This window comes from Bacillus rossius, chromosome 11 (assembly GCF_032445375.1).
Source record: "Bacillus rossius redtenbacheri isolate Brsri chromosome 11, Brsri_v3, whole genome shotgun sequence".
NCBI lineage: Eukaryota > Metazoa > Arthropoda > Insecta > Phasmatodea > Bacillidae > Bacillus > Bacillus rossius.
The window spans coordinates 57179269-57207251 of record NC_086338.1 but is presented as its reverse complement, the minus strand read 5'-3'; the positions used below and the strand labels follow the sequence as shown (position 1 = coordinate 57207251).

At 39.4% G+C, this 27983-nt stretch overlaps 1 protein-coding gene across 1 annotated transcript in view; it reads left to right on the top strand.

Annotated features, from left to right (window-relative positions):
* Positions 1-27983, top strand: part of LOC134537090 (rho guanine nucleotide exchange factor 10-like protein) — a 188520-nt gene that overhangs the window by 147596 nt on the left and 12941 nt on the right. Inside the window, exons 2-9 of the mRNA XM_063377361.1 lie at positions 1516-1711; positions 12480-12705; positions 15702-15887; positions 18337-18633; positions 20570-20662; positions 22597-22821; positions 24390-24551; positions 26084-26308. Of these exons, the coding sequence (XP_063233431.1) occupies positions 1516-1711; positions 12480-12705; positions 15702-15887; positions 18337-18633; positions 20570-20662; positions 22597-22821; positions 24390-24551; positions 26084-26308 (1610 nt within the window). The remainder of the gene's footprint in view (positions 1-1515; positions 1712-12479; positions 12706-15701; positions 15888-18336; positions 18634-20569; positions 20663-22596; positions 22822-24389; positions 24552-26083; positions 26309-27983) is intronic.

Genomic DNA, 27983 nt, shown 5'->3' with positions numbered 1-27983 from the left:
TCTGAAAGGTTGAGGGAAGAAAATCTGGTTGTAATTCCAAGTGGTCATTTTGAACCTTCAGTTACATTGAGCGTTACATTGTGAGTTCAGTATTTGTGAACCAACCAGCTCAACTAGTAATTACAGTGACTCAACTCGTTCCAGCGAGTTAAAGCTAAAGATTAGTCTAACCTTTTTTTCAGTCCGTAAGTTAGTTTTAGTCTCTTTTGAGTATTCTTAATTGCGAATGCACGCTTGCGTTGCGCTTAATTGGCTTGGATACAAAACCCACTTGGACACAACTTGTTGACATTTTCAGCAGTAAATGTTTCTCGGACACATGCGTAGGGACCGGAAAAATTCGTGGTTTCGATGGCCTTCAGGATGGACTGCACATTCCCCTGTGCACTCGGGCAAATAGCGCAAGTTCATTGGCTGCCGAGTCGTCTCAGCTGGTTTGTCTGTGATTCTATCCTTCTTTGGTTGAGGGTTTATAACTGGTTGAGATTCGTCCAGATGAACAGTAAGCCAATAGCAAAAACATCTAAGAGGTATATGTATTTGAACTTTCAGCCTATCGCCGATTGAATCTGCGAATTTTTCCGGTCTCTACCATCGAGTTGACGAGGGCAGTGTGTGTGTGTGCGCCAGTTGTGATTCGCGATGCCATCTGATCCGGAGTGTAACTGCGTCTACGGAAGGCGGGGAGGGGGAAAGGGGGGAGAGAGATTGGAGACGAGATAAACACGAACTACGTGCGTGTGTAATCACTTATCTGGGCGGGGCGGAGCGAGATATGGCCCCCAGCCGCCGTCGGCGATAGCGAGCGACGGGCCAGTTGAGTCGAACCCGGGGACAGCTGGGTTGACGTCGGAGGCCTCTCTTGTCACGGGGCGTTCTGGATCCTGCTGACGTCTGTACCGTCTTGGGCGACACTCGCAGCTGAACCAAGCATGTTAGAGAACAAGCACTGCAGGTTCCCAGTTTGCAGTTTCTACGACCTGCTTCACGGGGGATGATGAAGACGGCGGCGGACTCCTTGAGTCGTCCACGGTAGAACCCGCGCGACGACGAGTGACTGACGTGTTTAACCAGTGCCGTGAATGTGAATGAGAAACAAAAACAAACGCGCCGGAAGTGTACTTTTGGACGATGGTGATGGAGGTCTCAGATGGACCGAGCGGTCGAAGAGGAGGATGGACACGTGGCGGCAGATATATTGCGCGACCTTGCGGCCGGTATTTTCTCAACGTTCCTCCTCCCAATGTGCGCCCTTGAAAGGGTAGTGTGGGAACATCTTCCAGTTCTGTTTTAAAACATTCCAGAGCTTTTGTAATACAGAACTGTTAGGGATCGGGAGGGTTTTGGAGCTTTTGGAGACCGACCAGCGGCTGGGGTCCCAAACCAGCATAGTCGCCGCCTCAGCCCTTGTAACCTCGCTCAGCTGACCAGACAGTCGGCTGTGTCCTGCAGGGATGTGGTGGCAGTACGAGTGGGCGGGCCCGTGTGACGGGGCGGTGCTGCTCTGGTCCGCAGATGAGCCGCGCGCCAGGACGGGCTCGTGGGACGACGCCGGGCTGCACCACCAGGGGCACCACCAGCACCATCAGGGCCGCCGCCTGGACCCCCCGCCGCAGCGCGCCGTGAGCAGCGAGGACAGCTGGTGCTCGGGCTCCGACCAGGAGCTGTCGTCGGGCGACGAGAGCGAGAAGAGCACCGCCTCCAGCACCAAGTGAGTAGCGAGTAGCGCGCCTCTCCCCCCTCTCCTCCCTCTCCTCCCTCTCCTCCCGCCTAAGATCAGGGGCACAACAACAAGGGGGGGAGGGTATTTTGCCCCCCCCCTTCCCCTCTGAAACCTTGAAGTGGTGGCAAACGGGGGGCAAAGAAAGTGCTGTGAATTCAATTTTTAGATGATAAAACTGCTTAAATAGCACCATTTTCCACCTTGAAATACAAATTTTCCCCGGGGGAGGAATCGATGATTCTTTATAAAAAGGTATATTGCCCCCCCCCCCCCCCCCGGCCGCTTTTTGGAAATTTAGTTGTTGCTCCCCTGCCTAAGATGTTCATCAAGTTCTGTCCCTGCCCCCGAACACGCCCGAATATTCACCTTCGGCCAACCTCGGGTTTATTTATATATATTCATATTTCTCTATTTTAATGTAGCTATACTGACTTAACTAACCGTCCATTGTGTTTTAAAGTGTTTCAATTGTAGCTAACCTAACCGACCACTTTTTAATATTAAAATTGCTTTTATACCTGCGAAAAAAAAAAAAAAAACAAATCCCGAGGTTGGCCGAAGGTGAATATTCGGGCGTGTTCGGGCAGGGACAGAACTTGATGGACATCTCGGGCTTCTCCATACCGACACCCATGTCTTCTTCACCCGTACTGGGGCGGTTCACACACGCACACTGCCAGTCCGGACTGCCCTCAGTCGGAGCTGATGGACTGTGGTCTCCAGAGACATCGCCAGTCCGAACAACCAGTCCTTCAGCTGCGTGTCGTGGCAGGCATCTGTGATTTTTTTTTCCTAACCTAACTAAAAACTAAGTGTGTTGGGGAGGGTTCCGGGTTAAGGAGGGAGACTAAGTGAGTCTCAGGCCGAAGCCCATACGCTCTAATCATGCAGGTTATGAATCATGCAGGAGAGGTAGCATGCATCATGTGCTAGGAGGGGGATTGGCCAGCCATGACTAACTCCCCTCACTGACTATTCTAGACTTAAAACTAGATAAGTTTAGCCCAGGTAAAACCTGCATAGACACAGGGAAAACCCTGGGCTCTGACATGCGGGATGCAAAATTTCATGCATTAATATCAAGCAGGAGGCTTACGGGAAAACAGAAGGATGGAACTGGAAGAAGAGTTGGACAGAGTAGAAAAGAGTCTACCATGCGGGGGGTGGGGGGGGGGGGGGGGGCACTTGGACATTGCTGTCCACATTTGTTTGGGTGGCCTTGGTTGTTTTGGGGGCAACTTTAGTCGTTTCCCGCCGGGCTGCCAGCCAGCCCATCATCTGTGTTTCTACTCTTTGGTTACTTTGCTGTTATGTTTTGCTATTCCTAACCAAAGTTGCAACTGCAAATTGCAGCATCCAAAGTACCTTCTGCATTACACGATGAAACAATACGTCCAACAGCAACGGCAACCAGAAGACTGATCGTGTGTGGGAAAAGCTTAAGTTCGGTCCAAACATCAAGTGTCTGAACTGATCCTCATACTTGCTGTTTTAATTTAGAATGCAGAAAGATCCTGGACACAAAAAAAAAACCTTGAATAACACATTACAAACAAATTATGACAGGTCTTGTGGAATTTTTTTTTCTTATACGTTTTACAGTTGTAATTCGTTGTTATATCACAATTTTTTTTGTGATGTCCAGGATATTTTGACGTAATAAATTAAAACAGCAATTATCATGTAACACAGGCTCAATATATATAGAATATTGCCATCAGGATCAACGGATAAACTTGGGTACCCAGTTTTACATTATATATCTTTTTTTTTACATTTAATAATGATAACAATTATTTATGTTATGTTAGGTTAGGTACATTAAAATAGGTAATTCATTATCGCCTGTTCAGACAATTTCACAGCAGTTTTAATTTAGCTAACCTATCCTTACTAACATTTCACACAATTTCAAAGTATTACATTTTATAACATTAAATACAATTTGCACAAATATTACAGTCAGAGCTAAATGTCATACTGTAAATGGTGTTTTTTTAAGTGCAAAATCATGCGTGTAGGTTGTAAATATATCTGAAGTGTGTCAGTATACATGCTTTTTCTTGTATTGGTTTTTCCCAAATTTGCCATTTGACCCAGATTTTTGTTATCATGGATTGGCTCTATTCCCAATTGATATGACATCGAGGTTATAATGTAGTGCTATGATATTAAATTTTCAGCAGTATTAGTTCATTAAAAATTCTACACGAGAGAGATTGTCTATTAGTTGGTGTGTTGATGTTAGCTTTAGCACATAAATGTTAGTTGAGAATGATTCATGTACGTGAAAGGTTTTTACATGCAGCACATATGTTAAGTTACATTAAATATTGGATAAATTATTAAAATATACACATACTAGATAATACATGTTTCATTAAATCTATTTTTGTTTGCAGTAATGAGTGAGTATTGTGTGTGATCTTTTTACAGTTAGTTGTTAATAATTTTTGTTGTAGTAAATTAACTTGTAACATTATTTGATCTTATTCCACAAATTTGATTAAAAATTAAATTCTATTATTGTATCATATACACATTGTTATTGAATTCCAACTCCCCATCCTTAATTTTCGAAATCCCTCCTAGCTGTAAGTCGGTGTAACGTTGTCATGCAGAGTCTGTGTTTAAGTAGCACTAACTGTGCAGTAAATTACCACGTGTGAACAGATATTGCATAAGCGAAGATCAAAGTATCGCATGACAAGTTTCTGCCTTTTGGCATGTAGGGTTTTGCATCAGAGATGGTGGAAGCATTTACCAAAAATCATTGAAACCTTTTGTTTAATAACTGAGCTGGAATAGTTAGTGCAGAAGTGTAATCAGAAAGGGGACTTAGGGGGGCTAGAAGACCCCCTCACTTTATATACTTCTAAATGACAGTGTAGGGTTATATTTGTTTTACTTTTAGGCTATCAATAAGTTGGCAGTTTCAATAAATATATGTTTGTTGCAATGTTGTTATGGTTTATCAAATATTTTTTTTATTAGATTTATTTTTTTTCTTGTTGCCCCTCTAGAACATACATTAATTTCCGAGGCCAGCGCTAATTTTTCCCCCCACACCATTTACCATGGAAATGAAATTTTGTGTTCGCTTCTGCATTTATGTACAACACTGTAGAAAAAAATATTCAGTTTTCATAAAAAAAGTAATAAAGAAACGTGTCCCCCGTATCTTAGAGACGACCTGGGCCGAAACTAGCCTAAGTTGTGTCCAGTACGAGGGCACTGGTAGGCTCGTATATTTGCTGTAAGTGTTTGCAGGAGAGTAGTGAGTGTGTGGTACGTAGCTCTGTGTTGCACTGAGCAGGCTCGTTGTGTAGTGAGCACTGTAGCTGCACTGCGTGTGTGAGTGTGTGTGTGAGTGTGGAGGCAGGCTGGGGCGTTTGCCGTAGTTTGTACTGCTGGGCCTCGCTGATTTTTATTACACATGAGCACACATGGCTGTTAGGATTGAATGATAGGACTTTACGTATACCTTCAGTAACTGTTTTTATTACACATAAAAAAAAACTTCAAGTGTAATGTCTCAAATATTCTTAAATCATTGTATTCAATTTTTTGTTTACTCCCTCTTTCCGGTAGGAAATTCCGGACTTTTAACTTGTGGAAGTTATACAACCAATAAATCAAAAGTTAGTATTAAGCATTTATTAAAAAACATACAACATACTGGTATTAATTACAATTTTTTTGTCAATATTTTAACAATTTTATTTGATTTCGAGAACTGATCCTTTTGGATCCAATCGCAACTACTCATTTTCTAATAACAAGAATGAATAATCCTTGCTCATTGCGAACTAAAACTTTGATTCTGCCTTTGAGAATTATTATTATTATTATTTAATTAGTTGACACTTTCCTACGTTTTGTGAAACAGAAAGCCATTTTTTTATTTGTGAAATTGACTTGAAGAATTATGTGTATGCCACAGAAAAAAATATTACTCCATTGTTATTCCTGAGGAATAATTGTTTTCAATCCAAGCAGGTCTTGCATTTCGGAGCTCATTCAGCTTGCAAAGTACGTTAACAGAAGTGACAACAGATCTTGTGATTTCAGTTAATCTCTCCGTCTCTCTTATTTGCTAAACTTGTTTTATTTTCTTTCTTCAATGCTATTTAAAACATTTAAATTTGATTTCACACTCTGTTCCAGATTTGAAATATGTGTCGGTAGAATTTCTTTTATGTGTTGACTGGATTTAATATGTAAATAGAGTTGGTTTGGGAATGTGTTACCTGCTTTTTTGCAATTAATTGTTTTAAAAAAAAAATTTAGTGTTCTTTAAAATTCCATTTGCCTTGCATTTGGAGTATTGGTGTATTGTTGATGAAGTAGCATGTTAAGTGTGTATTGTTTATGAGGCTCTGTTGTCTGGATGGTAGAATCTGTGTTGCATGATTTTTTTCAAAGGTGTAATAGTGTTTTGTTTGCAGTAATCTTGCCTTTGTGCTTTTCACTTTATGAAACCAGTACTGAAGTGTACCTAATTTTTGTATGGATTTTTGTGTATGTTTGATCTTTTCTTTAGCTCGACAGTGTAATGTAGCCTAGTTGGCCTATATTTTACAGAAAACCCCCAATACATTTCATAGACACCTAAACTAAAAGATTAGTTATGCGTGTGTTTCACATGTTATTAAAAATTCCATAATATAAAAGGAAAACTGATTAGAATATTCAATTTTTGAAAATTATAATTTTTTAATAATGTAATTTCTTTATTGGTTTTCTCTTAAGGTCGCAATTGAGGATGTCATACGAAAATTTAAAGAGTTATGCGTAATCCTTTAAATTTCTTCAGATACATAAATTTCATTGTCACTGAGGAATTTAACGTATTTGATTTTATCATTTTCAAACTGTACATTTAATTATACAATTTAGTTGTCCCAAAGCATAATGTACGAGACTTCACAGTTTTATTATTTTAAAATTTTGTCGTAGAGTGAATTACTTGTGTTGTGCATTAATAACTTTCTAAAAATATATACTGAAGTAACAGCATGCATATCCCTGGTTAGCCCCAGACATATACTAAAACAACAGCAGCGCATACTAAAAACTAATTTTTAATAAAATAAACGTTAGTAGTGTACGGATCATAGGAAAATATTCAAATAGTGTAACATATTATTGTGCGATTTGGTAATAGATTTCATTATACATATATATAAAGTTTTCATTTGTTACATAGTTGAAGGTAAAAATTCAGTTTCTAAAACTTTTATTTTAAACACCGGTGGTGAAATAAAAACGAGAAAATTTAGAACTAAATTCAACTATAAACGATGTAATTTGTAATGTTTAATGTAGTTTTCAATTTTTTGTGTGTGTGTGTCATTATTTATAATCCTTTCTGTGTTGTTTAAACACTATGGTTAATTTTTACCAACCTGAACAATCCTATGTTTTTTTTTTCTTTTTTCTTTCCCCCATCCCACATGTCATGACGACCACTTGTTCTTACTCTCGTTTTCTGTGTTTCCCCAGAATGCCAAATTGTAAATGCTTTTCCATTACATTTGAGTAATATTTAATAGAAAATTATTGTAAATATCAACCTTTGAAAAATATCTGCTTTAACTATAAAAAATATTTGGGCACACATTCAGGTATCAGCATGAGGAGGGGGGGGGGGGTTGATGTATTCCCGGTGTATATTTACATTTCACACAATCATACTTGTAGACTTTTTGAGTGGGCGAACTTCAACAAAATGAACGAAATTATGTGCGTGTGTAGTAGTGATTACTTTTTGCATAATTAGCTGGCTAAGTTGAATTTTTAACAGTTTTGTGCAGTATGGATAAGGAGAACTAAATGGAATAAATATGAAGAATTTTTGGGTGTAAAGGCAATGCTGGTGGCTGGCTACTGCATGGTATGGTTTTAATTCTTTCAGAAAGATTTATTTGATTTTATTTAGCCTTTTAAAATCATAAAAATTCTGAGGATTTCAAATTTCTAGGTAATTTTTTTTTTCTGAAATAAATTAAACCATATTACATAGTAGTCAGTAAAACTGACTTTAAACTAAAAAAGTTCCAGTTTTGTATTCCATTTAATTATTCTTATCCACACTACTCGAAAATTAAAAAAAAAATGCAACTTTCCAGCTGATTATGCGAAAAGTATGGAATAAATATTTTTTTCTTATGTGATGGTCTGCGAGATTAACAGTGTGGAACATAAATATAAAATAATGACCTGGAACAAATTCTGTAATTTTTTAATCATTAATTTTTGTGTCTTTTTTTATTTAACTGTAAATTGTTGTACAGGTAACTTAATTTGTTTTTTAATTGTGTATGGTCTGAGTAAAAATATTGTGATATTAAATTTTATAGCTGTGGAAGTACACACGGTGGTAGAGATGGATCAAAAACTAATACAAGTCAAGCACGTTTTGTATTTCAAATCAGCATTTGACATATTACGTTTGTTTCAAAGAAAATTACTTCCTAACATCTTGCTGGTGTTCAAGGGAAAAGAAAGAGGAGGACTTAAAGTATGTAATTACTAGGGACAAGGTTATATGGTGAATTGAGATAAAACTGAAACAACAGTGGAAACCATGACAATCCACCATGTAACACCGAAATTCAAGTTAATACTCCACAAAGCACCGAAATACTGTTAAAATCATGAAAATAATCAGCATTTTCAATCAAAACTTAACTCTAATCACTTATATGTAATCTTTTGAATATTAAATTCCATGAAAATAATTTGTTTGGCATTAAATTTGAATCAGGAATTTGCAAAAGGTACAAAGTCCACTTTTTAGCGAAAATGAGTTATAACCATGAAAATGATCTATGAAGTAAGGGCTATCTGTTCAGCAGGAAAAGGTCCAAAGTCCAATACATTAAGCACAGTTAAATGCACTATGAATTTTTAGGGAATTTGCAAAAGGTCTCATGTCCTGGACATGGCACCTTTTGAAAATGAAAAGTATATGTCGTGGACTTGATACTTTTTTTCAAATGAAATATTTGTGAGGTTCCTTCATAGAGATAATATTTTATGGAGTGGTAACAGCATTATATACAAATAAGCAAAATATGTTTATGATTTCTTGTTATGTAAGCTTCACTCTATATAGTAAAACCTCTATGGTTGTAGGAACAACAGTTGGCAACAGTGGCATTTTATCGTAATTATTTTGTTTACATTTAGTTAACATTGTTTTGTTTTCTGAATGGAACACATACAGTCGAAAATGGATAGCAACTGTACTAAGAAACTAAAAGGTGTAAGAAATGATGATAGTTATAAGCGAAATATGATAAAAAAGGCAAAAATAAAGGGTTTGCCTCACACAAACCATGCAGGAAAAGAAATTCGTGCCAGACAAACGGGATCCCAATGCAAGTAAGTGAACCTTTCAGTACATAAAAATGCAATCATACCCAACATAACCTACGTGTAAAGATATTAACATTATATTATTGTATAAACCTAAAACATCGTGTTTATTCGACATTTTTGTGTGTGCTATTGTAAGATTATTAATTTGTTCTAATAAAATATGTTATGTTTCTTACAGCTGCAAGAAACGGTGCTTTGGACATTTTACTGAGTACCAGCAAATTGATGTGATCCAAAGGATAAATGGCTACGACACAAAGAATGAGCAAGATATTTACCTCCAAGGATTAATCCAATCAGTACCTATTCAGCGGAGGCGACCCCGAAGTGGTGAGGGCTCAACAAAGGCAAATTCTTTCATTTATAATGTAGTATGTGATTCTGAAAGGATCAAAGTTTGCCGCAATGCTTTTATTGCCTTACATGGTATTACGGCAAAACGTGTACGCCGTTTATGTACATTACTTTCACAAGGTAAAATCCCAAAAGAAAAACGTGGAAAACATAGAAATGGAAGAGAAATAGCAGGTGAAGAGCTGAGAAAAATCCACGAACATATTGAATCCTTTCCGGTACATGAGTCTCATTACTCGTCTAGAGATGTATTTTATTTAGATGCTAGGCTCAATGTAACCAAAATGTATGGTATGTTTAAAGAACAGAATCCAACTTCTAAAGTCTCTTACAAATACTACACAAAATATTTCAGAGACAACTTTTCCCTTTCATTCGGCCAACCGCAAGTAGATACGTGTTCGAAATGTGAACAACTGTCAGCCAAATTAAAGAATCCACATCTGACGGCTGGTATGAAGGGTGTTGCGGAGACTGAGAAACTAGTGCATCTTAGGAAAGCAAACAAATTTCACCATCAAATGAAACTTGTTACAGAAATGTGTGCGAAAGATGACAGTATTGCAGGAATAGTTATTGATTTCATGCAAAATGTACCACTGCCACATATTCCTGTTCAAGAAATATTTTATTTGCGCCAATTGTGGGTTTTTGTATGCAACATTCACGATCTGAGGACTGGGAAGTCAGTGTTTTATATTTATCACGAAGGCCAAGCACACAAAGGACCAAACGAGGTGTGTTCATTCATTCTCGATTATATTGCGACGTACATTAAGTCAAATGTTAGAGAACTACATGTATTCTCAGACGGCTGCCCTGGTCAAAACCGAAATAATACAGTTTCACGGTTCATGATGGCTTTAACTGATACAGGCAGATTTCAGAACATCCACCAGTACTTTCCACAGCGTGGACATTCATACCTGCCATGCGACAGGAATTTTGCAGTTGTTAAAAGAGCTATCAAACACATTGATAGAATTTATACTCCTAAAGAGTATGTAGAAATCATTGTCAGCTCTTCCGCCAAAAACAACTTTGAAGTGAAAATGGTTGACTCGTACGATATCCTAGATTTTAAGGGATGGTGGCCTTCGTGTTATAAAAGAACAGCTACCTCGTTAGAAACATCCAAACGAGAAGTACCAAGAGATCGAAAGGAACACTTCACTATTTCCAAATATTATGACTGTACATACACATCAGATGCAAAAGGTACTGTAAGTGTGAGCGAACATATTAATGGACTTATTCGGCATACGTTTTACCTAAGCCTCCCATACAAAAATGACATCCCTACACTACCAACAAGACACGCATATCCAGAAGGACATGTTGCAATCAGGAAGGAAAAACTCCTCGATATTGCGAAATGTAAGCAGTACGTTACAGTAAGTGAAGAAGCTATAGCATTTTATGAAGATGTGCTTCGTTTGCCAGTCACAATGGACAATCACTAAGTGCTACCTACTGTTTCCAGAACTAATATCATTCATTGCTAACATGTGTTTTCAATTATTATATCTCTTAAATACATAGAGTAACATTTTTGTTTCATTTTCAGAAGTGATGCCAGTGACAGTTTAGGGTTATATTTGTAAAAGGGCATAAGTCCAGCAGATTTAAATATTTGTACATATGTTATTTTACGATGTAACACAATTATTATCATGTGCCATCATTTCTGTAGTATTATGGTGTGTATACAAAATTCCATTTAATGCTAGAATTATATGGCCACATGCAAACCAGTTTTTTGTGTTTTTCTCACAATTCATGTTTTTGGACATGCGACCTTCTGCAAATACCTGATTCATTTGTACCACATTTTATGCAAAAAAAATTGTAAAAAGTTTACTTCTTTTTAATTTTGCAACTGTTACTAGCTAGGTACCAATTTTATACATTATGACATTAGTAGGTACATTTTTCAAGCCCAGAAATATTTAAAAGATTATTTTTTGTGTTCCGGATAGTCATACACGCTTATTACAAATCATGTTGTAAAAGTGCATCATGTATGATTCAAAAGGAAACTTTTTTTGGAGAAATTAGGTAATACCATGAAACATTTAATTGTCATTTTTGTTCAGTCATATGCAGTCTTCTTTAATAAACAGGTTTTAATAAAAAAATAAAACCAATAACATCGAAATCTCCTGTTTTAAAAAAATGATATTGGCCTGAAAATAAAACCATTAAATCTTGTCTCTAGTAATTACGTGTTATTGATATTGATAAGTAGCAGCATGCTAGGCCAAGTTCCCAAATGTTGTTGGAGAACAGATATTGTGACTGACAAGATTAGCTGAAGTGCACTGTGTATCTTACCCCACCATCTTTGCTTGTTTAGAGGAAGGTAGTGAAAGCTGCGGTCGTTGTGAAATGTGCAGGAAGTAAACTGGTTCGCAAGGTTATTTGCACAGCCAGTGATATATTTCAAAGGTTGATACATAAAGAGTAGACCCGGAAAATTCGTGGGTTCATTTCGTGTTATGCTAAAATTCAAAAAATTATACCTTAGTACTGCTTCTGTCATTGGTTCACTGTTAATCTGGAGGACTGAGGGCCAATTAGAGACCCTCACTGATAGAAGTGTCGAATCACAGGCCACCCAGTCGAGAAGACGACTCACAAGTCAGCAGCCAATGAACAGTTGGCATTTGCCCGAGTGTGTAGAGGATATTGGAGTCTGTCCTGGAGGTCATTGAACCCGCGAATTTTCCGGGTCTCTAATAAAGAGCATTGATGTGAGCTCTACAGCAGCGGTTTCCTTCCCCCCCCCTTTTTTTTTTGGCCAGGGAGCCCTACAATCTACTTTTCTTTTGGCGGAACTCCTACTCCTTGACAGTTATTGTGCCTGCTTTATGTGACCGAACCCCTGTGACCTTTTGGGAACCGCTGGTGTGCAGCACGACAGTACAGTTGCAGCTCACCCTGCCTGAGCTAGCGTGGCGGAGTGTCGCAGGGCAGGGGATGCTGAAGGGAGGCGGGCGCCGCGGGGTTGTTCCAGAAGCAATGGCCAGCTGAGGTCCACCCTGCACAAGGCGCGCACGCTGTGCGACAAGTGGCGGGCGGGAGGCAGGCAGCCCCCGGACCCCCCTCCCGGCCAGGTGGACGCGGGGGCGCAGGGCCGCCTCTCCCGCTGGTTCTCCATCCGCCGCGGCTCCGTCAGCCAGTATGACGTGGACGGGGGAGACCGCGTCAACGCCGCCGGCAAGATGCCCCTGCTTCCCGAGGTGAGTGGGCTTCCTCCTCCTTGGTCTCTGGGGAGAAGTGCATGACTTGGATGTGAGCCATTGCTAGAGACCTGCAAAATTCGCGGATTCATTTCGTGATACGCTACAATTCAAATAATTACATACCTTAGCGCTGCTTCTACCGCTGGTTCACTGTTCATTTGGAGCAATGGAGGGCCAATCAGAGACCCTCGCTCACAGAAGTGTCTAATCACAGACACTCGGTCGAGACGACTCGCAAGTCAGCAGCCAATGAACAGGTGGCATTTGCCCGAGTGTGTAGAGTGTAGTGGAGTCTATCCTGGAGGTCATCGAACCCGCGAATTTTTCCGGTCTCTAGCCATTGCTAAGCACATGTATGTCTGTAGAAGAAAACTACACAAAACCAAAAGACAAAAAACACAAATTAAGCAAACATTGCTGTTGTCAACAGGATATATACAGCACAAAATATTCCAATAACAGGAATATGGTCAACAAACAAAGAAAAACAAAGAAAAATGGACTAAGAGAACGAAAAAAAAAAACCACAGATGATGAATTGAACCCCAAAAAAATTCAGCACAACAGTTGAAACGAGACAAAAACACAACAAAACGAAAGGATGAAACAAACACAATAGTTATCCAAAACAGAAACAAGCAACGCTTGGGGGAACTGCTATCTGCTCCCGTCCTCAGGCAGAGACGCACATGGTACGAAAAAAAACAGGTAGTTTTCTTCTACAGACTTAGCAATGGCGTATGTCCAAAAGCTTACATCAAGTCAGGCAAATATGTGTTGGATCAAAGAACTTAGTACACCGCCTAGGGGTGTATTAGTGTCGGTGAGACGGGATGCTTAGTGCGACAATCGCTGGTTCTTCCAGAGCAGTATCTGACCTGGCGTGCAGTCTTCTCCCAGTGCAAAGCGCAACAATGAGATTAAAGTTAAACATGTAATGCAAGTCCCTTGAGTGCGTTCAAGAATCTGTACCGGATCTTTGATGTCTAAAAATTACTCTGAAAAAATTGGTTGTCTGTAAAGTCGGTTTACGGACGATAGTTTAACGTGACAACGTCATAACAAAACATTGATGAAATGATTGATCCAGAAGAAAAGGAAATATATTCGGCCTGAGACTGAGCCGTAATAGGTTCTTGCAACCAAACCATTTAAGCATTAAAAATATTATATTCTTTGAGGAAGAAATTTTTTTTTAATTTGAATCATTTTTATTGAATTATCACTATTTTGTATGGATACAAAGGAGTGAAATGAAATGTACAATTTAATTAATAAATTTACTTTTAGTTCCATTCATTCATTAATTCAAATATATTTATTACTATTGAAATGTTGCGTGTGCCGTATTTATTTTTAGAAGTACAAAAAAAAATTTACATCTGCCAGGATTCGAACCTACATCCTTTGGATTGAAGGTTTGCGACGCTGACCGCAAGACCACGCGGCCATACATGAAAAGAAAAGTAGTTTCAAATGACATATATATTAATTTATAAACTTAATTCAGGGTAGGGGAATAATATTATTTTGTTTTTATAACACTATTTGATAACAAATACGCATCCCAAATACACCAAACTTATTTATAATGTGTTACAATATTTTTTAAAACATTGTGCAAAAGATCCCGGGTGTAATTTGAATTATTATGTGTAACTGTAAAACTACATTGTTGGTTCAAAACATATTTTAATATTTTAATATTCAACATTACTTTTAAATAACCGTACCAATTGTGCTGAAAATCGGTGGACGATCGTTAAATTACATAATATTAATAATTCAAACGACGAAAATATGATTGAAAAGTCAAATCGATGGTTGTTCCAATCGAGTGGAAGAGAGATGCCACGCATGCGTACAATGAGCATGAAGAGAGATGCCACGCATGCGTACAATGAGCATGAAGAAAGATGCCACGCATGCGTACAATGAGCAAACAGAACACATCCGTTGTGGGACATCCGTAGTGGGACACTTTTTCGTGCGTGCAGCCGGCGTTCATCGATTTATTAGATGTTTTCACGTCAAAAAAAAAGACACATTTCAGCCATTACACTCGCATTAAAAAAAAGACAATTGAGAAGCGAAATACTCAGTTGCCCTCAGTGATTCATTACGTGCTTTGTGTAAACAAACTATTCTGATATCTTGAGCAGTTTTCAAATCATGTTGTTTGTACTGAAGTGTGTGCCCTGGTGTCTATTCCACCAATAAACTATGCAACCTTTCACTTTGCACTTTGCACTTTGCATATAACTGAAAAGTGCAAAGTAAATGTGTTCTACCAAAATTTTTAACCTCTTTGCATTCCTACAGCCAGTCTGCAAAGTCTTTGCGTTATTTTATTAATTGTTTACATTACTGTTGCCTAGTTTGTAGGTTCATGTACTGGGGGACTATCACTGTTTATCAATGTTCCATCAACTACGCCGCATACAGATGGAAATCCACCTTTAACTAAGAAATCTTTTGGAATATTCAGGTAGGCAGGGTCCTTGAATGAGAAAGGCAAAGACTGATCCTGTGTTGCTAACCCATTGTGTCAACACGCATTGCATTTTTTGTGTTCAGTATTTCTTTGCACTGCTCTGTACCGGGTATTTTCGAGGGAGTTGTGTTTGTCGCGTGAGGGTGAAGTCTGTCCGTGATGGTGCCTTGGACCGAGAAGCCTTCTTTTCACAGACGAGAGAGCCTAAACCCGAAGTTCATGTTTTTTTCCCCCCCGTATCTTTAATGTAGCTATCCTAACCAAATCAACCGGCAAACAATGTTTTAAAGTATTTATAATGTAGCTAATCTAACCTAATTGACCATTAGTATCCTTTTATCAACATCGCCATGTTTATTTACAATGAACCAAATAAAAACCGAAGATGCACGATCGGGCGTTTGGCTCTCTCGTCTGTGAAAAGAAGGCTTCCCCCTTGGACCTGCACTGTTGTGGGCTGGAGGGTCGGACGGATGGGTGTGTTGTGTGTTGACACCAGGTGGAGGAGGAGTCGGCGACGGGCTTCGCCAACTTCACCTGCGCCCTGCAGCGTCGCCAGGCGCCGCCGTCGCTCCCTCCCGCGCCCCCCGACCTGTCCCCACAGCAGCTCAAGAGACGCCACATCGTGGCCGCCATCGTCCACTCGGAGAACTCGTACGTCGCCACGCTGCAGAGGCTCGTCAACGTGAGTGCCCCGTCGCCCGCCGTCCCCTGTGCGCAGTCCCGGGGTGAACCAGTGCCCGGTGGCCGATGAGTAGGGACCAGGAAAGTTCGCGTATTCATTTCGTCATATGCTACAATTCAAATAATTATAGCTTAGTGCTGCTTCTACCACTGGTTCATTGTTAGAGACTGGAAAAATTCGCGCATTCATTTCACGATATGGTAGAATCCAAACAACTTTACCTTTATATTGCTTCTTTGATTGGCTCACAGTTTATCTTAAGGACTTTGAGCCAATTAAAAACCTTCAACCAAAAAAGTATCGAATCGCAAGCGTCCCACTTAACAGGTGTCACGAGTCAGTAGCCAATGAGCAGGTGGCATTTTCCGAAGTGTGTAGGGGGTTTTGGAGTCTATCCTAGAGGTCATCCAAAGCGTGAATTTTTCCAGTCTCTAATTATTCATTGGCTCACATTCCTTCAGGCAAACTGTGTTCCAATTACTGAAGCGGAAATAAGTTACACGCACTTGGATTCTAGCCTATCGCGAAATGAAACCGCGAATTTTCCGGTCTCTACTGACGGCATCCTTGGAGAGGGGAACAAACACACTTTAATGTTGTAAAGTAACTTCCCTTATTTTCATTCAAATAAATAATGTATTTTAATTTCATGTAGTGAAAATTTTAACTTTTTAATAACAACAAAAATATAAAATGTATACCTACTCAAAGTTAAATTTCTTTTTGAGAAACATCCCCTTCTACCCGTCCCCTCGTGTCCTCCACTGGGGAGACGAGAATGGGGCATCGACGGAATGAACGGCTGGGGGAAATGGGAACGCCTGAATCAGTAATATGTGGTGAGTTTTTGTGATTTAGTTGTTATTCGATTTAAATTTTTTTGGCACATTTAAAACGAGTCAGGAATCTTTACTGTTAAAAGTCAGGATTTTAAATTGCCAAATTTCAGTCGGAACTCTTTGTTGCTCTTTGGGGGGAGGCTTGCATTGCTCTTGATGTAAGCCTGAAACATTTGAAATAATTGGGTTGGAGTGAATTTATCTTTGGTAGGATAAAATGCAGGAGGGTGTAAAACGTTTGAGCGCGAAGGAAGATATTCTCGGTAAGCACCGTGTGAGGGTAAACCATGGGGTGGGAGGACTCATGTCTAACCCCAGTGCAGCTGAAGGACTAGGGTAGGGGCTTAGTCAAAAATAACACCCCTCCATTTCCAAAATTTTTTAGAATTGGTGATAATTTTCTTTTTAGATTTTTTTTTGTTACTCATTTCGTTTTTCCTGGATTGTATGTAAAATATGTATGTTTATATTTTTGTTTGTGAGGAAATGCTAAATAATATTCAACCCACTACCTTTCTCCCTTCCTTCTTCTGAGCTGAAATCCCGACTACGCCCCTGAAATTGGGCGTGGTTGATTCTTCCCTTCATTTCCTTTTGCTGTGTTGCTTCTGTGTTTAGTCTTGAATGATACAGTATATAGCCATATAGGTGTGTAGCCACACACACACTAGAAGTAAAGCTTCACTCTTCAATATATAATCTATTTCAACAATAAAACAAAATATTCATTTACTAACTAGATAAAACTAAACAATAGAATACATAATGTAGGTTCTTATCGGAGGTTCGCAATTGTAACAAACATGGCGATGGAAAAACCTGCTAAAAGTCTGGCAATTTTCTGACTATGTTTCATACATTATTCCTATAAACAATATTTTATGATTTTATTTTTAGTCCAATCTCATTTCCAAAACAGAAGATTTCTGTGTTATTGTTACTGTTTTTTTTAGTACTTACTCCACTATAATAGTTTATTTGCATGCTGCATTTTTACGACAAAATATTTTGCAATAAACTGGCCTGAAACAGACACCTACAGAACAATAAAAATAAATTGGTGAGCATTTGTGGTTTAGAAATAAATTCAATAAGAGATGCACAATAAAACAAATAAAATTAATTATTTTTATTTAAACACTTTGGTGCAATTTTTGTCCAGAAATAATGACATTCATTAAGTTTCAAATATTATTATTATTTTCTTTATTTTATTTTTTTATTTGAATGGAAGTTTTGTTAAATGCTGCTTGATTCCATGATATAACTTGCATCTCTGTGTTTTTTTTCTGTGTATTGACTTACTTTTTGGTATTAACTTGTCAGGAGAAAGGTGGCATATCGGCATCTCAGGTTCCAAAACAATGGTAATGGGATGGTAATCACAATTGAAAAGTTGTACACTGTGCAGCACCATGCTAATATAGGTTTTGCAATAAAACACTTAGCAGTGAAGGATGATGTGTGAATCGATTTTCAGAGTGGATGGAAGTTATCCCGGTGTGGAGGGTGAAAGAAGTAAATCTTGTCCCACGTTATCCCCCTCTCCGCTGTCGTGTGCGCTGTGCTCGGGAGGGTCAGAGTGGCAGGGGCGTAGTGCTTGCCCGCAGGACTACAAGAAGCCCCTGGAGGAGAGCAACCCGCCCATCCTGAACGGGGCCAAGATCTCGACGCTGTTCCACCGCCTGCCCGAGATCCTGCAGTGCCACACGCTGTTCCGCATCGCGCTGACGGAGAGCATCCGCAGCTGGGACCGCGACGAGCGCATCGGAGACGTGTTCGTGGCCAGCTTCTCCAAGTCCATCGTGCTGGACATCTACAGCGGCTTCATCAACAACTTCTCGGTGGCCATGGACCTGGCCAAGCAGGAGGCCAAGCGCAAGTCCGCCCTCGCTGACTTCCTCAAGGTGCGTCCAAGAGCTCCGCCCCCCGTCCCTTCCCGCTTCGCCCCCGTCTGTCCCACACTTCTTTGCAGTGGGGGGTGTATGAGCGGCACCTTTTAACGTAGATTCAAGTCGAGTAGTGCTAAAATAATCAAGTGTTTAGAAATCTATAAGTCGGCTCCGTCCCTTCCTGCTTCGCTGTGGTCTGTCCCACACTTCATTGCATCGCGGCGTGCTCGAGTGGCGCGTTTTGATGTTGATTCAAGACGAGTAGTGCTAAAAAAATCGAGCGTTTAGAAATCTATTAGTCACCATTTATTAATTTATTAATTTATTAATTTATTTTTATTTGCATTTTCTTTTTAAGCTTAACCAACAGGAAATATAGGCACTAAAGTACACCTATCCCTCACTTAGCACGACTAATGCGTTCCCAAAAATGTCCGTGCTATTCGAAATTGTGTATTCCGAAGCATTAGTTTCTGTAAATAGTGAGGCTTATTTATTTAATGTGTTCCAAAAATTGTGTAGGAAAATATACGTTACGTAATATAAATGCGTAGAATAACACTCAATGATAAACATGACACACAGTTTATCTTTATGTGCCTCCCATCAAACTATGTATGACGAATACGACACCACGTAACGGGAGATGCATGGTTATATACTTTATCGTCAGTCGGATTAGATTTACAAAAGAATTTTACAACTATACACATTTTCCCATGATATTTCGCTATTTGAATTTTTCTTATGAGAAATTTGTAAGCAACCAGTACCTATTAATACAAAAAATTATTAATTTTTACAAGTTATATTATGAAGCACAAAGAAACTAAAATATGTTTGTACAGTTGCTTTGCAGTTAACACCTTTAAATTTAGGATGTTAATTTGGAAAATTAAAATGAAGACTGAATTTATTATTAAAAAATGTGAATAAGGTGCTCGTATAGAAGTTACATTTTTTGTTTGTAGTATAGGTTAATGTAAAGAAAATTATTATGACAATGTGCCAAATGACCACATTGCATATTTAATCTTTTTATTAATAGTAATAGTATTGTAATAAGATTGTAAATAAAGTAAAATTTAAATTTTAAACTATAATTCAGCACCAGAAAGAGATTAGAGCCTCAAAATTTATTTAATATGATTTTGTTACAGCTAATAAAGTTAAGTAGGTTTAGTAGCACCACTAACACGGTATCTTGTTTTGATAAAAAGAATATTATTTATGCCACAATTTGAGTAATTTAATGTATATAATACACAGCATTAGTGACACATTTATGTGCAACATTCGTGAAAATAAAGACATCATCAATGAAGTCTTAAATTTTTGTCGGTGTAATCTGTCTGAATATAAAACCACGGGATAATGGGCGCCTCCGGCACATAACGTTTGGGTGGTTGGGCGGGACATAAAAGAAATCTATTTACTTTTAAATGCTAGTACCTCTGTCGAGTAAGGTACAAAATGTCTTGTATATTTTCAAACTATGCTTTGTATGTAATTTTTATTTGACACCTGATCTACTACTTTATGTCATCACTGTAAAAAGTATTTTATAAACATGAAAATAGTATAAATAAAACTACTGGATGTACTTGAAAATATCTAGTTTTTTTTTTTCCTTTTTTTTTCTTTCCCTTTCTGTACAGTGCATGTTCTCAGAGATAATGCAACCTGTAGGATAATAGAAGATATTCACTCGGTGCAGTGTTACACACAGACATTACTGTAACAAAATTTTGATCAATGAAAAAAAAAATTCCCACTTTGAACTGTTCAGCAACTAACTAACAGCTCACAACAGGTGCATAGCAAATTTTACTCTGTGCATAGCAAATTTTTACATTACCTGAAAATGGTTAAGTTAACTGTTTGTAACAGTCAATTGTTGCACAAGTAGCCAGAGACGCCCGTGCATGGAGTGTTGTGTGTGTGTTTGCAGGTGAAGCAGATCAGCGCCCACGACCGGCTGTCCTTCTTCGGGCTGATGGTGAAGCCAGTGCAGAGGTTCCCACAGTTCATCCTGTTCCTCCAGGTGAGACCAGGCGCCCGTCCGCTCCCCGGCGTGTTCCCGTGCAGGCGTCCGGCGCGTCTTGAGCTGAACGGAGCGCACCCGATGCATATTTATTTCTGTCCGCATTTAAAAAAATTATTTTCCTTCCTAAAAGTAATGTTAATCTCAATTATATGGTATAAATGCTGTGCCAATCTGAATTTCATGTTGTAGTTTTACACAAAATTTACGATTGCCAGTCTGTTATGGAAACACGTCAGGAAAGGTGGCATATCGGCATCTCAGGTTCCAAAACAACGGTAATCACAATTTAAAAGTTGTACACTGTGCAGCACCATGCTAATTTAGGTTTTGCAGCAGTGAAGGATGATGTGTAAATTGATTTTCAGAGTGGATGAAAGTTATCCTGGTGTGGAGGGTTATTAGTAAATTTTAGTTTTTCGGAGGAGGGCATATAGAAAGGTAGGGTTCGACTTACGATGAAGTCCAGAGAGGCGATGAGGGTGATGCGGAGAGGCGATGAGGGTGGTGCGGAGAGGCGATGAGGGTGATGCGGAGAGGCGATGAGGGTGATGCGGAGGCGATGAGGGTGATGCGGAGAGGCGATGAGGGTGGTGCGGAGAGGCGATGAGGGTGGTGCGGAGAGGCGATGAGGGTGATGCGGAGAGGCGATGAGGGTGATGCGGAGAGGCGATGAGGGTGGTGCGGAGAGGCGATGAGGGTGGTGCGGAGAGGCGATGAGGGTGATGCGGAGAGGCGATGAGGGTGATGCGGAGAGGCGATGAGGGTGGTGCGGAGAGGCGATGAGGGTGGTGCGGAGAGGCGATGAGGGTGATGCGGAGAGGCGATGAGGGTGGTGCGGAGAGGCGATGAGGGTGATGCGGAGAGGCGATGAGGGTGATGCGGAGAGGCGATGAGGGTGATGCGGAGAGGCGATGAGGGTGATGCGGAGAGGCGATGAGGGTGATGCGGAGAGGCGATGAGGGTGATGCGGAGAGGCGATGAGGGTGGTGCGGAGAGGCGATGAGGGTGATGCGGAGAGGCGATGAGGGTGGTGCGGAGAGGCGATGAGGGTGATGCGGAGAGGCGATGAGGGTGGTGCGGAGAGGCGATGAGGGTGGTGCGGAGAGGCGATGAGGGTGGTGCGGAGAGGCGATGAGGGTGATGCGGAGAGGCGATGAGGGTGATGCGGAGAGGCGATGAGGGTGATGCGGAGAGGCGATGAGGGTGATGCGGAGAGGCGATGAGGGTGATGCGGAGAGGCGATGAGGGTGATGCGGAGAGGCGATGAGGGTGATGCGGAGAGGCGATGAGGGTGATGCGGAGAGGCGATGAGGGTGATGCGGAGAGGCGATGAGGGTGGTGCGGAGAGGCGATGAGGGTGGTGCGGAGAGGCGATGAGGGTGGTGCGGAGAGGCGATGAGGGTGATGCGGAGAGGCGATGAGGGTGATGCGGAGAGGCGATGAGGGTGATGCGGAGAGGCGATGAGGGTGATGCGGAGAGGCGATGAGGGTGATGCGGAGAGGCGATGAGGGTGGTGCGGAGAGACGATGAGGGTGATGCGGAGAGGCGATGAGGGTGATGCGGAGAGGCGATGAGGGTGATGCGGAGAGGCGATGAGGGTGATGCGGATGAGGGTGATGCGGAGAGGCGATGAGGGTGATGCGGAGAGGCGATGAGGGTGATGCGGAGAGGCGATGAGGGTGATGCGGAGAGGCGATGTGGGTGATGCGGAGAGGCGATGAGGGTGATGCGGAGAGGCAATATGGGTGATGCGGAGAGGCGATGAGGGTGATGCAGAGAGGCGGAGTGGGTGATGCAGAGAGGCGATGAAGGTGATGCAGAGAGGCGATGAGGGTGATGCAGAGAGGCGATGAAGGTGATGCGGAGAGGCGATGAGGGTGATGCAGAGAGGCGGGAGGGAGTGTCGAGTGATCGTCGTGGTGTTTCCCAGGACCTCCTGAAGCACACGCCGCAAGGCCACCACGACCGCATGTCGCTGCAGCTGGCCCTGACGCAGCTCGAGTCGCTCGCCGAGATGCTGAACGAGCGCAAGCGCGAGGCGGAGCAGTTCCAGGCCTTCAAGGAGACCCTGCGCCACATCGGGGGCAAGTTCTCGGCGCGGCCGCTGTCCGACGCCAACCGCTACCTGCTGCGCGAGGACAACGTCACCCAGCTGGTGAGGCCCTGCCGCTCGCTCGCCCGGGTCACACTCGCGGACATTTTAACGTTCACATGAAAATAACAGTCGTTTTATTCTCCATCTACGCAAACAAACATGCTTACTTACCTCACGATAATGTACCGTTAAATCACCAGTCATGTTTTAAACAGAATAATTTTGATTATTTCTTCGTTAAGAATAGATGTGAATTGTTATTTTTGTATTTTTTAAATTACTTTTAAGTACACTGGAAATGTATACTATGGAATTTTTTTTTTACAAAACATAGGTTTTTTTATTGTACTAAACAGTAAGTCTGCGTACTAGAAAAAAATTTTAATTTACTTATTACCCATATCACCTGAGTTATCCAGTTTTTTGATTGTCTGGATTGTCTTTGGTCACTGTTAGTCTGGATAAATGAGGTTCAACTGTACGTGGGAAGGGTATTTTAAAATTCATTTTATGACATTTTTGAATTTAAGAAGAAAAAAAAATTAAAAAATTAATTGCAAACTGAAGCGCACATTTTTTTCAAGAGCTTTTATTGGTTTACACCGCGTCCAGTTGTTCATTTTTTCCCTTAATCTTCTTATAAACCCAGAATTATTCCTTATGCAGTAAAGCTGTACTCTAAAGAACTTTGAAGGGACCAAAATTATTCTTTATTGTAGTGCAGCTCTTTGTGCTGAAATTGGCAGTATTTAATGATTTAATATTTTATCATATTTTATTCTATTTTATTGTTATTTCTATTCATTATGTTTATTATCTTCATAGTAGTATAATTATTGTTTATTGTACACTAATATTGTTTTGTAAATAAGTTCAAATGTTTGGAGATTATTGATTAATTAATATTCCAATCCTAGTGTGAATTGAGAACTGAAATTGTGTGATTACATTTTTAAAGTAACTATTTGTATGCAGCCTTTGTTGTAAAATGTAATTTTATTATCTAATTCAAAAATGAATACAAACTTAATTTGAATGATATGCCCAAAAATAAGTAGTTTCACAATTGAAAATGTACATCACATGATTAAATTCTCATAGTTCATACCAGGATTTTATTACAAATAGCTGTTAACTCAAGTTTCCAAAAAGTGTTGAATTATTTCTTATCAAATTGATAAAAACTGTCATAAACAATTTATTTGAAATCATCAAAATAATGAAAATATATAAGCAAAATAATTTAGACTACCACCCCTGTAATTTTATATTTTGAGTTTGTATTTGGTAAATTGGATATTTTTTCGAAGTTTCTTTAGATATAATAGTAAAAAACGTTGTTGTTTGGGATTATGCCCTTTTTGCAAGACCACACAAGTGATCTCAAGTATTTTGTCTAGGTTTTCTGTGCTCTAATTTTAAGTCTTCCAAATTCGAAAAAAAAAAAAAAAAATACGTTCACCTTGGATTTTACACTGTTGGTTTTAGTGTAGTATCATAATAGTTTCTCTTTTAATGTTCATTGTTTTGCTGTGCTCCTTGTTGTGTTCATTGTTTTGCTGTGCTCCTTGTTGTGTTCATTGTTTTGCTGTGCTCCTTGTTGGAAGCTGTTTTGCTGTTGTGTACAGGAGTACAACCAGTCTGGCTTCATCACGAAGTCCAAGCCTCGAAGGCTGCTCCTGTTGAACGACATGGTGGTTTGCGTTTCCGTATCGCCGCGGCCGTCCGAAGACTTCAACAGCACCGAGCGCTTGGGGCTTAAGTGGACTTACCCAGTCTCCGATATTGAGGTACACATCCACTTACGTACCAGCGTGACATGGCGAGATTTGTAGCTTGCAAAAAGGTGTTCAGGTTCAAAGTCAATTAATAGAGTAAAAAAATTTACACACGCGCACACACAGATACTTCACTATGACTTAATAGTCTGTTTTTTCACCGCTGACTATTAACAACCTAGCTTCTGAAGCCCTGATATGTGAGGCCTGTAGCATTGTGGTATCACTGCTTTCTGTGATCGCATGGCTAGGGTGTATTAATGTATTTAAACTGGGAATTTAAACATCTATATTTTAGGGTTACACTCAGGGTGAACAGTGAATCACAGTGAATTGCTACAAATCCAAAATAACACCTGAAAGCTCTTTAATATACATGTACCTTAATTATAATACTGCAATGCAAGTTATTACACCATATAGGTACAATGAATGCTACTAAAATCATTTAATTAGTAAGTGTTTTAACAAAATATAACTCAAATTACAAAAAAAATATATTTCAGTTGATTTTATTTAATGTTTGTAATTTATTTTATTAGAATTATTTGCTTAGAAATATAGGCCCAAAATCTACAAAATATATTTTTTCTTAGTTCATTCCACTTTTTTTTTTTAAAACTCATCTTTACATTACTGATTTGTGATGTAACATTTTTTCAAAAACGCATATTCTTGTCAATTAATTTTTATAGTAGCTACTGAGCAATTCTGTGCTAGAAATGCTTATGCCAAATATTTCATTGTTTAAGTGCATCATGTACCACAATACAAATCACACTATTTTGATGAAATATATTTCAAGAAACATTTTTGTGTAATATTATTTTAATAGTAACTATATTATTTATGAATAGATAGGATTTATAAAAATAAAATTAAAAAAATGATAAAATCAAAATCTCTTATTTCTAAAATGATACTGGCATAAAAATAAAACCATGAAATCTTGGTTCTATTATTAAATCATAAGTAATTTTAATGCAGATACTTAACTGAAAAGTGAAATACAGCAGTTTCACTACAATTTATAATGCAATTAAACATTGGCCTAATCAGGATATGTGTATGGGGGGTGTTAAGAAGCATGTCCCCCCCCCCCCGTATTAAAGCAGGGGGTCCGGGGGTCCTCCCCCGGGAAAATTTGGACTTTGTGTAAAATAGTGCTATTTTAGCAGTTTTCGATACTTAAATTTAAATATTATAATGGTAAAAATTTTATTAATTTTAATATGAAATTTGTTTGAGTGATGAATAAGAAATTAATTAAAGATTAGGTGCTAAAGGGGGGGGGGGGGGGGGGGAGTTGAACCCCCTAAAACCTCCTCCCCCCCCCCCCCTGGCTACGCCCTTGAATTAAATACTCATAATTTAAAAGTTTAAGTACTTGAAATTCAAGTGAATGCAAATTGTATAATTTTTTTTTGGTAGTACATGAAATTTAAAATATTCGGACAGGCGAGCAGGCCTGACTTTAATGAGTGTTTCTTGGTGAGCTCTGCGACTGGCCGGCGAGCGAGTGACAGGGGAGACGCTCTCGGCAGGTGGTGGACACGAGCGCGTCGCCCACGCTCAGCCGGATCCTGACGGCCGGCCTCCACCGCGGCTCCAGCCTCAAGTCGAACCACAGCGCCACCAACTCTGACAGCTCCGCCAACGCGACCAACGGCGTGGACGGCCTGTGCGCGGAGATGAGCGACCTGATGCACGACTACGAGGTGGTCAGCAGGATAGCCGACCTCGTGTCGTCCCTGAAGGGCACCTACAAGGTCGGTCCCCGTGTCCCATCGTGCAGAGACCTGCAATATTCGCGGTTACGATGGCCTTCAGGATGGACTGCACACACCCCTAAACACTTGGGAAAATAACGCAAGTTCGTCGGCTGCCGACTTGTAACTTATCTACATTTTATTTCATACCAAACATTCTTAAACTTAACAAAAAAAAAATCCATTATCAAAACTCAAAATGTAACAGCCGTTAGTAAAAATGTGTGCCTTTTAAATTATTTGTATTTAAAATATCCCTACTACTGATTTTAATCTGGAAATTTGCCTGTTTGCCTACATATTTTTGACACCCTTGTGACTGAATAAAACTGCCCGCACCCTTGGTGCAGAAATGCTGTTAATTTAGTAACCGATCAAAATTTAAAAAATATATAGATAAAAATTAAGAAAAAGTTCAAAAGTTAAACATTTTAGCTGGTTTGTCTGTGATTCAATCCTTCTTTGTTTGAGGGTTTATAACTGGTTGAGATTCGTCCAGATGAACAGTAAACCAATAGCAAAATTATCTCAGAGGTATATGTGTTTGAATTCTAGTCTATTGCCTAATGAATCCGCGAATTTTGCAGGTCTCTACCCATTAGTTACTTGTCATCATTTGTGGTTTTTTTTTTCATTCTCTTTGTCCATTTTTCTTTGTTTTTCTTTTGTGTTTTGACCATATTCCTGTTATGGAATATTATGTGGTGTTAATATCCAGTTGACAACAGCAATTTTTTGCTTAATTTGTGTTTTTGTCTTTAGGTTTTTTTTAGTTTTCTTCTACAGACATACATGTGCTTAGCAATGGCTTATGTCCAATAGCTTACTTCAAGTCATGCACTCCCATTGCACAAATCTTTTAAAGATAACATCCATCAGTTAATTAATTGATTTATTTATTTTATTTGGGTGCCATGTAGACATAAAGAGTGGGCAAAAATCTACAATAATAAAGTGGAGTCCCGCTGATCCAAACCACTTTGGGCAGAGACCTTTCAGATTACCATATTTTAGGATAATTGCTGTAATGGAACAACGTGTAGTGAAGTACGTCTCCATAAACATGATGTTATCACAGCTTATAACAGTTTTAAAAGTACAAAAATAATTTAATATTTGGTAATTGGGTCACGATAACAAAATAATTTTTATAATGCAAAGGAATAAATTATTTCAAACATATATTTTTACCCTAAACTTGCTCGGATTAGCGGGACTGCACTGTGTTAACAACGTATTTTACCAGAAAATGTTGGTAATTTTCTTTTTTTTTTAAATAACATTTTATATTTTCATAATTAAGATACATTGATATAATTAGATAAGTACAATCTTTCTAATGATATGGTCTCTACGCATGTATATTAAAAAAAAATTCTGAGCCATTAGGTGGTAAAGAAATACGTTACATCACTTCCATCCTTGAAATTAAAAAGTAGTATATAGCTGCAGATTATGCCCTACAAATTGTTAGTTTGAAGCCCTTCAATTTTGTGTTAAAAATACAACCATAATATCTGTAAGAACCATTATTATTTTAAGGAATTAAAATGACATTTAACGCACACTTCTGTGTTTGTAAGTCAAACAAATGAGTATGTGAGTTGAACATGAGATGTTTCTTCTTGAAGTGAATCAGTGATTCTTAAAAACATTAATTTTTTACTTGCCTATA